The 10,189-nt window shown below is 54.1% G+C and overlaps 1 protein-coding gene across 7 annotated transcripts in view; it reads left to right on the top strand.

Moving 5' to 3' along the window:
• Positions 1 to 563: 563 nt before the first annotated feature.
• The window catches only part of ASTN2 (astrotactin 2), an 882,958-nt gene continuing 873,332 nt past the window's right edge, over positions 564 to 10,189 (top strand). For 4 of the 7 annotated variants that reach the window (XM_045043398.1, XM_045043399.1, XM_045043397.1 and 1 more), the window contains exon 1: positions 1,089 to 1,198. Coding sequence is in view for 3 of the 7 variants with exons in the window: in XM_023242644.2 (XP_023098412.2) it covers positions 733 to 1,198 (466 nt within the window). In the remaining 4 variants the exon portion in view is untranslated. Of the gene's footprint in view, positions 1,199 to 10,189 lie in introns of all 7 variants that reach the window. The other 3 variants (XM_023242644.2, XM_023242646.2, XM_011288658.4) reach the window with 1 other exon arrangement.

The raw sequence follows: 10,189 nt of genomic DNA, 5'->3' as shown, positions 1-10,189 counted from the left end.
ACAAGCATTTAATGCAACCCCGGAGGCCTGGGTGGAGGAGAGAGGTGGGATCCTGGTGTCTGGAGACTGAATACGCGAGTTGCGGGAAAGAGGGTGAGGAGGGGGGCTCAATTATTTCAGGGACTAGAAGAGGGTCCAGGACTTGTTACTGGGCTCCTGGGGAGACAAAGTTAAGTCTTGGCCATCAAGAGGCGCCCCCTACCCCCTAGAGGGCGGGGCTTGGAGCCAGGCTGGGCCGAGGCGCGCCCCCAGGTGCAGCCCGAGGGTTGAGCCAGGGGTGGGGGTGAAGCTGGGCGAGCTGGGCTGAGCCGGGAGGAATTAGAGGAGGCGCGAGGGGTCCTTAAGTGTCAAGAATCTGGAGAGGGGTGGTGTGACTAAAGACCATCGTGAGGGTGGCATTGGGGGATCCTGGGAAAGGAGAGGGGGCGACTGGGATTTGCACGAGGCCGGGCGGGGCCTCCGGAACGCTCGGGGTCTGCTGGGGGGAGCCAGGAAGGGGGGGGGGGCGGGCGGCGGGGCCCGGGGAGGCGGCGCGGGGGGGCGGTCCAGGGCCGATCGGGAGGCGGAGCTGGGAGCTGGGGGCTGCTGGCGCGCGGCTCCCACGGCTCCTTAGCTCCGGCGTCCTGGTTAGCTCCGGCGTCCGCCGCCGCCGCCGCCGCTTCCTCCGCTTCCTCCTTCTTCGCCGCCGCCGCCGCCGCCGCCGCCGCTCGCAGCACCGCAGCCCCTCCCGCCATGGCGGCCGCCGGCGCCCGGCGCAGCCCCGGCCCCGGCTCGGGGCTCCGGGGGCGGCTGAGGCTCGGCTTCCACCCGGCGCCGCCGCCGCCGCTGCTGCTGCTGTTCCTGTTCCTGCTGCCGCCGCGGCCGCTGCTGGCCGGCGCCACCGCCGCCGCCTCGCGGGAGCCCGACAGCCCGTGCCGGCTCAAGACCGTCACGGTGTCCACGCTGCCCGCCCTGCGGGAGAGCGACATCGGCTGGAGCGGCGCCCGCGCCGGGGCCGGGACCGGGGCCGGGACCGGGACCGGGACCGGGGCCGCCGCCGCCGCCGCCGCCGCCGCCGCCGCCGTGTCCTCGGGCTCCGCCGGCTCCGCGGGCACCGCCGCCGAGTCGCGCCTCCTGCTCTTTGTGCGTAACGAGCTGCCGGGGCGCATCGCCGTGCAAGACGACCTGGACAACACCGAGCTGCCCTTCTTCACCCTGGGTAAGGCTGGGCGCCGGCACGCGCGGGATCCCGAGGAGCCCCGAGCCCCTAAGTGAAGCCGGACGGGTGGGGGCGCCCTGGGGATCCCCGCCCCGGGCTGCCCCGAGCGGGGTTGGGAGAGGGCGGCCGCGGGGCCCGGAGGACGTACAGGTGGTTGGAGAGCAGGACAGGCAGGAGGTCCCCGAGAGCGCGTGGCGGGAGCTCGGGGGCGTGCCGACACTCCCGCAGTGGGGACCTGTGTCCCCCGCTCTCTCAGCCCAGGCGTTGAGCTCTGCCGCGATCCATCCCCCGACGCCGGAGAACCCAGATGGCTGAGTGTGTTGGAGCTGGGGACCCGGGTCGTCCAGCCGCTCGCCGCTCCTCCCGGCACTGTCCCTGGCCGCTCGTGGTTACCGCCCCCTCACTCTCACCTCGGAGTTGGAGGCAAGGCTCTTCCAGATAGATTTTCTCGAGAATCGGAGCAGAGAAGCTCCATGTGGGATCACCCAACCCGCGTAAACTCGGTCTCCGTGTGGGTTGTGTGACCTTGGCCAAGTCGCTTCCCCTCCCTGGGCCTCAGTTTTGGCCATCTGTGAAATGGGGCAGGGGAGGGTTGAGTGATTTCTGAGGTCGCCACGTCCAGGTTCTCTGATTCTCCCCCCACCGTCCTTGTCGCAGTCGCATTTCTATCCCCCTTCCAGGGGACAGCAGGTTGGTCCTCACGGCGCACTCGCTGGACCAATAATAACAACTCAAAGGCCAGAAAACGGCAGGGAAGGGGGAAAGGGTGGGGGTGGGGTGGGGGCTCAAATGGAAAAGTTAATCCGAAAGTTCGCCAGCAGCTCGCTGCCTGCTGGTTCCCAGCGCCAATCCCGGAGGAGTCGGCCCTTCCGAGGAGCTGCGGGAAGCGCGGCTGATTTCCCACCCGGGTAATTGATAGCTTAATTATCTCGGAGAGCGTTTACAAAAACGTTCCCCCTTAGCTCTCCCGCGCTCGCGGATCGCTCGCTCTCCTCCCCTTTCGGGGGCGCGGGGCGCGATTGGCTGTCGGAGTCTGGCCAACGACAGCGCCTGGAAGGCGCCGGGGGCTCGCCGGGAGACTCCCGAGCCCTTCTTCCCCGGATCCGTGCCTTCTCGGGATCCGGCTCGGCCCTGGCGTCTCGCCGGTGAAGCGCTTTCGGGATCCCGGCTTGAACCTCCGAGGTTAACTCTTCGCTTGCCCGAGAAGCCCTAAAGACGAATCCGGAGACTAGAATCCTCTCTCCTGGGAGCCATAATATTTTAAAATGTGTTTTTGTGACCCCCGCCCCCCTTCCCTTTCACGCTGGCCGCCTCTGGAGATTTGATGGAGTGCCAGGCCCGCTCGCGGTCGGTGCTCCAGCCTCGGGCGTCTGGCCCCGGGGCTCTCCCCAGCTGGCTGTAACCTGAGCTTTGCTGAGCTTTCTGGGAGGCGCGGCGGGAGTGAGCCTTGCAGGTTCCCTGGGGACTTCCCGCGGCGGCGCGTCTAGCGTGCGACACACACACACACACTCACTCACTCAAGAATACACACACGCACCGACACACACATGCACACACACCAGTAGCTCTTCCCACGTGCACCTGTGGGCCTGTCCATTTCAAAGGAAGGGGTGAGGGTGGAGATAGGGGTTCTTAGGGCGAAAAGCTAACCCAGGGCTCAGGGCTGACTCGTGCCGCCTCCTCGCAGGGAAGGGTCCTTCTAGCGACCCGAAGGGTGTGCCTTCAGCACCACTTACAGTTTCACATTTCTTCCATCCTCGTGATCTCTCTACTCTAGGGTGTCCTGAGAGGTCATGAGTGGGAGGCTTCCTAAATGGCTGTTCAAGTAAGTGCGTGGAAGGGGACGTTCTAGGGTATGGCATGACTTGGAAGCAAAGACCCCAGAGCATTCCAGTTCCCCATGGATGTGGAGGACCGGGTCCAGCCAGCTATGGGAGTCCCCGAAGAATTCCTGAAGCTGGCAATCTCTGCCTTTTGAAACTTAGGCTTTCAAGAGGGAGTGGGTGCCTGGGAGCTGGGGCAAGCTGAGTGAGGAGCTGCGTGGGGAGCTGGAAGTCTTGAATCCCCCAGGACCCCAGCATCGGCTGGAGAGTCTCCAGGCGCCCTCCGCTTGGAGCCTTCCGCCTTCTCTGACGCAAGGCAGCTGAGCCGGGCGGCTGGGGACCGCCTGCTGAGGAGTGGGGGGTTGCTGTCCTTCTCGGCAGCTCTGAGCCCTTAGGATGCATGTGGGGAATTGTGTCTTGCCTCCTTCTTCTCCCCCCAGCGCCCTGGACTGGCAGCTCAGGCGCTCCCTCCGGGGGATTTGGCTAGCGAGGTAGTCACCAGATGGCCGAGTGTAGCAGGAGCTGTGTAGGGAGACGTGGGTTTTTTATTTGTGTTGGTCTTCCACTGTTTGCATGTAAACATGGAGTGCACAATGAGCTCTGGGAGGGCCAGGCTGGCTGGAAACGAGGGCCGGTGTGTGTGTATGTGTGTGTGTGTGTCTGGGGGTGGGGGGCACTGAGTCATTTATGGCCTTATCTTCCCTAAGGTCCCAAGGTAGCTCCATCCCATCATTTCATCCCCAGACCTTTCAAACATCCTTGCTTAGTGTTTTGTCTCTGGTGTGCTGGGCGAGTCTTTCACCACTTCCTGGACAGTTCAAGGGATTTGGAGACGATATACGCCACAATTGCCTACGCAGTCAGCAAATGCCAAATCCTGCCAATAGTGGGGTGTGTGGAGCCACCACTAGGGGGTGATAGTGTCCGCAGAAGCCCTCGGGCCATGCTTTGGGTTGTGGGCTCAGAGTTGCTGGTGGGAAAATGTCCTTGGCGTTAAAGGGGGTGAACAAACAAATAAAAGGTGCAGTTCCCATTTTACTGTTAGTTGGTGGACCTCAGGGTGCATACATTGCCTACCATCCCCAGTCACCAAAGTCCCCTGCATATCTGGCCCTGTCTCCCTCCGTTCTGCTTCTCTTGTTCCAGTTATTGGCTCTATTATCGGTAATGCCTCTCCATAGCTCTTCTCTCCCATCATGTTCTAGTCTGCTTTATATAGATGGAAGTTTGCCTCAGACTTGAAGTTTCCCCCCAGTTTTCAGTGTCTGGGCCTCTTCTTTAGAATCTGATTATATAAGTCACTGGCACTGACAGAGTGAATTTCCTTGAAAGTGATCAAGAAATAGCAAATAGTTATTGAATCCTTAATGAGGTGCTAAGAACTTCACGTTCACCGTTTATTTTTAATCCACATAAAACATATGAAGTCAGCATTGCAATTATTACCATTTCACGGATCAGGAAGCATTTTTGGAGAGGTCAGGTATCTAGTCCAAGGTCGCAGTGCGGGTAAATGGCAGACCTGGAACCAGAATCTCATTCTACCAGACACCTACCTTCTTGGTAGTTGTGTATTGGCAAAGATGTGTTCAGGGGTTGGTTACATTTATGGAGGGCCTGGGGCAGGGTCTTGGAGAGAAATACACCAATCATCAACATGACAGCAACATTTCTCAGAGGAACTTCAGCTACACTAGGGTGCCAAAGTATGAGAGTTTGAAAGTAAGGCATGACCTTTGATGACCCTGCCAGCTCAAAGTTCCATGATTCATGGGATATCAGAGGGCATTCTATTTAATGGTGCCAATGAGTGACGGTGATTACACGTTCTATAACATCAGGGAGGGAACACATCTCTGTAGATTCAGAGAAGCCTGGGGAAACTTCCAGAAAGGGGAAAAAAAATGCATGAGGCCTTTGTGGGGGAAGAGGTTGGAGGAGAAGTTGGAAGCTTCCGTGCAGCTTGGGAGCTTAGTGTTGGTTAAGATCTGGAAATCTCAGCTGTGGCCCACTGTGACCTTGAACAAGTCATTTATCCCCAGAGCTTCAGTGCTTTGTGTGGTAATATGAGTGGGTAGAGAAGCCCTAAAATAATCCTTCAGTGTAGAGACGCTATGAACTTGAAGTGCCCTGATGCACTCTGTTACTCTGACTAGCTCATCTGGCTTCTCACTGTCTCCTTTCTTTTGCTGGTAGCACAGGGTGTTGGGAAGGACTGATTGAAAAGAAAAGAATTTAAACAGGAGCAAGTGCCGTGCAGGGCTTCAGAGGTGAACTTGCACATCACTCAGTCCTCATTTGCCCCCGGGCAGCCCTGGAGTCCGCTTGTGGATTTAGCTTTCATGCCCACAGGTAGGGAGATGGCATCCTTCTTCCTGGACCTGACAGTAGCTGGACTGGGCTGTTTACCACCAGCCTTGATTCAGCAAAAGGGGGAAAAAGATAAAATTGAGGAAGCCCTCGTTGTCAACATTTCTTACTAAGCTGCCTTGGTATAGCAATTGCATATCTGAGGAGTGTACTCTCTATTTGGGGGAGGGTATGTAGAAAGGAAAGCCTGTCCGTCAGTATGTCTGAATGTACCTGTATGAGTACGTCTGGCAAGTGTCCTGAAGTTCTGCCCCAAAAGGATGCTCTTTGCAGGAAGCTGATTGGCCTGGTCTGCAAAGATTCATGAAAACAGAGACAAAAATGGATACCAAAAGAGAAAAGCCTCTGGAAGGAATTAGGACCCAGGCACCAAATCAGAAAGGTTGCTAGAAGCAGAGAATTTAGCCTAACAAGGACAGTTCACAAAGGGCCGGAGGAACTTGCTTCACACGTCAACAGGGAATGAGGAACGTGCTTTTTTCTGTGCAAGGTGCAAATACTCGGGGGATGGTTCCCAGGAAGCTGTCCAGAACTCAGCATCCTGACCTCTAATGATTATAGGATCCATATTGAAGAAAGCCTGTAAGCAGACACTATACAGCTATCTGGCAGGCATTTGGACACAGAACCGAAGTCCTAGGAGACAATGAGACTATCTGCCCTTTTTGGTTTCCGGCTTAGTTCTGAAGGTTGATGCCAGTTATTAATAGGGAGAAAAAAACATACAAGTAGTAGTAATCTGGGTCTTCTGTAGGCATTTCTGTCCACAGACTACTCATTAAAATCAGTTCCAGTGTTCTTTTCCTTATGGGTCAGAGAGAGAAATTCTGGGGTGGACAAGATGGCGAATGTGATATCTTCCAACAAAGCTAGGTTTAAAAATACATATGTTCCTTTCTCAATTGGGCATCAGGTCCTTAGCACCAAATAAAGTATTGGAGCAGTACCACACTTCAGGCCCCATCCTGCTGTGATGGTCCAGCTTCCTGGGATATTGTAAATGAGGGTCGCAGTTAGGGGCGTGTTCGGTGGTCTCCGATCTGAATCTTCTTCCTCTTTCCACTTGCTTCCCTCCCCCATCCCCAGCCTTTTACCAGCTTGAATCTGATGAAATATATTTAATAATCAGGGCAGATAGAGATGTATTATCTGCCCTCAGAACGTACCAAGTTCCTGAGAAGGCAGTGGGTCAGGGAGAGAGGTGGATTCGCTTCAGCTGTGTTACAGAGGCTCAAGTCCGGTCAGGGCCAGCCGGATTTGCTGTTTCGGGGGGTCAGTGACACCAACTGAGATAGCACCACTCTGTAGGCTTTGGTGTGACCCACAGCTTGATAGGTTTCCTGAACTGGGCCCTCAGGCTGCAAGAGTATTCTGTAATTTTAATTTCTAGCAAGTTCGGCAGGTTTGAAATGGCCTCTGGCAAGCAAAATCTGTTTCTTGCGTCCTTGCTTTGCTGTAAATTAGGCCTTGGCTGCCATAGGACAGTGTGAACACATGTGCTTCAGGGAGAGAAGGGTGGAGAGTGACAGTGACGTCCTTGGGTGAATTCATGAAAACTTTTAGCATGACCGTCAATGCTGATGGGCTCAGAGTACACAGAGTTTTATATGGTAACATGGGCGTTCAGACTGGGGAAGAAACCTTCTTGAGGACTAGCAGTTCAGACTTAAACCCAGTGGTCTTGGGTCCCACTCTGTGTTTCTTTCCGTCACACTGGACCTTGAACACATGACTGTGTGTTTAAATATGTCTCAGTGTCTGAAACTCAGTTGAACAAACTCTCCTCCCTGCAAAAGAAAACCCCCAAAGCAAAAAACCACAAAAAAACCACACACACACAATACCCGAAAAACCAAAATCTAGGGAGAAAAATATCCCTAAGGAAACTGAATTTGTTCTCCTGCCCAAGTATCCAGCTGGTTGGCTCCAATCTCTCCCGAGAACCAGAGCTGATAGGTTTTGTTCTGGGGGAGGAGGAAGCCTCATTGCTTTTTACTCTAGCTGCTTTTCGGGGTGAGCAGAAGCAGCCTGCTCTTTTCCAGGAAAGGGAAGAAAGTTGGATTTAACCTTGCGGTAGAGCAGCATTAGGGGGTTGCTTCCTTTACAGAGCTCATGCTTTCCCAAGTTCTCTCACTGACCAGCTAGTGGCAACAGAAGATTAACTATAACGAGAGAGAGAGAGAGCGCGCTGGTGTCTCTCCTTTCCGGGAGAGCTTGCAGCCTTTCTGCCCTGGAAGGAGGCAGACAGCAGGGCTTGGAGGGACAGGATCTGTTCTCCCTTGCCAGCGCTCTCCTTCCTCTGGCTCTTTGCTGCTGTCTGTAGTTCTCCTGGACAACAGTCCCCATAAAGACGTCCCTTTGGATTGGAAGGGGGATGAATGGGGACTACACAATGTAAGATCCAGGACTGAAACCTTTGTAGCTTCCCTACCGGTGTGCTAGAACATGCAAGCAGTCCAGTCTGTGAGTGAAGCATCGACGGGGTTGCTGTGTGGTGTAAACTGTTAGGGTTTTCACCTGAAGAGAAACCGTTTCTCCATCCCCATTGTCAAAGGGGGAGGCTCACACCTCAAGGCTTCTCTCCACTACAATTTTAGAAGTCAGCCCCATGGTCTCTTTGCCTCTAATCTACCCTCTGTACTTGCCGACAGCGTGACTGCATTAAAAGCCCAAATCTGATCGTGGCTGTTCTCTTCTAAAGCACTTCACTCGGGGCGCCTGGGTGGCTCAGTCGGTTAAGCCTCCGACTTCGGCTCAGGTTATGATCTCATGGTCCGTGAGTTCGAGCCCCGCGTCGGGCTCTGTGCTGACAGCTCGGAGCCTGGAGCCTGCTTCCGATTCTGTGTCTCCCTCTCTCTCTGCCCCTCCCCCGTTCGTTCTCTGTCTCAAAAATAAATAAACGTTAAAAAAATAAAAAATAAATAAAGCACTTCACTGCTTCCCCACAGTTCTTAGTATGAAGTTCAAGCTCCTTATTGTGGTATAAGGTCCGTGATCTGACTCTGTCCAGAGTGCCCTATGGTAAGAACCCTCCCTTCTTGTTTTGTGACTCCCCCCCTGGGAAAATTCTTTCTTACCTTTGAGACTGAATTTAAATATCACCACATCTTTGCAGCCTCTCTTGACCTCATGCTGGAGTTGCACACTGGAGCCTTGACACCCACTATCAACATAAAAGAGTAGTATAGGGGTGCCTGGGTGGCTCAGCCAGTTAGGCATCCGACTTTGGCTCAGGTCATGATCTTGTGGTCTGTGGGTTCGATCCCCGTGTTGGGCTCTGTCTCTCTCCCGCTCTTGCAAAAATAAATACATAAACAAATAAACATTAAAAAAGAGTACTATGATTATGACTAGTCCCTTAACTATTGAGCACCTATACTGTGCTAGGCACTGTTGCAGGTGCTTACAATACAACAGAGAACAAAAGACAGAGCACTCTTATATTCAGAGAGCTCATATAGAGAAGTGAGCGAGTGAGGGTGTGGGTGGGTTTGTGGCGAGGAGAGGGCGCTAATGATGCACATAATAAATAAAATTAGGTAGTCTGTGAGAAGGTGATAAATTCTGAACAAAAGGAAATTAAGTAAAAGGGAAATTTTGGAGATGAGGAGATGGGTTTTCATGTTACATAGAGCAGAGAGAGGGGAGCTCATTGAGAATGTAGGATTAGAACCAAGACTTGAAGGTGATGAAGGAGTTAGCCAAACAGCGATCTACGAAGGGAACATTCCAGGCAGAGAACTGTTCTAGCAGAGACCTGACTGGGGAGCACGCCTGGGATGCCCAAGGCTTAGCAAGAAGGCCAGTGCATCCAGAGTGGAGTGAGCAAAGGAGGACAGGACAGGAGAGGAAGTAGAGAGCCAGGCAGGATTTTAAGCAAAAGAGTATCAACATCTGACGTACGCTTGGTAAGAATTGCTTAGGCTTCTGTGTACAGGAGCAGAGACAGAAGCCGGAAGGCCTGTAGGAGTCTGTTCAGGTGAGGCATGATGGTGGCCTAGAATGGGCATCCGTACTGGGCAAAACTGGAGAGGTGTTGGAATTGCACTCATCAGTCTTAACATCTGAGCTGGAATGCCGCCCCTCCCATAGAGACTTCTCTCTTTGCGCTCTCCTAGCCATTTCCTCTACCTTCTCCTATCTGCCTAATATTCTGAGGGTGTTTATAGGACTCAGAATGAGGTCAGTGTGATTGGAGGAAAGTGTGCTGGGTTTAGGGAAGATGTTCTTTTGCAAATCATGGAAGCCAGATAAGGGATTGGAACTTTTTGCATCGTGGCAAACAGAGAAGCATTGAATGTTTTGGGGAAGATGATACACCATGGTTTTGGAATCGCCAAATGTAGTAATTTAGGACATTATCTAAACAAAACGTTTCTGTCTAAAGATGGGGAAGTCGAGGTCACGTAGCAAGACGGTGATGAAGCCAGAACCAGATCTCAGTCTACTGACCCCTCCTCTGATGTGTCTTCCTCCCGCCTGGGGGAGGGGCAACTGGGCCACTAGGGGTGGGGGGCCCGGGTGTTCCAGACTTTATCATTCTGGCATGAAGCAGGCTATGTGAGGACATTTATTGAACACTTACTGTGTCCCAGATGCCATGCTGGTGTATCTGTTCTCTCATTTCATCCTCTCTACGGGCCTGAAAGACCAGATTCGGGCCACGTTTTAGGTGAACTCTGAGGCTCAGAGAGGTTAAGGGACATGCCCAAGAGCACACAGTGATTATACGGCCGGGCTGGCTCCAAACCCAGGCAGGTCTGTCTGGTTCTAACCCCCCTGCTCTCTCCCTTCGTCT

The sequence above is a fragment of the Felis catus genome, chromosome D4, assembly GCF_018350175.1.
Source record: "Felis catus isolate Fca126 chromosome D4, F.catus_Fca126_mat1.0, whole genome shotgun sequence".
NCBI lineage: Eukaryota > Metazoa > Chordata > Mammalia > Carnivora > Felidae > Felis > Felis catus.
Note: the sequence above shows the minus strand (reverse complement) of the source record. Positions and strands in the feature narration are given on the sequence as shown.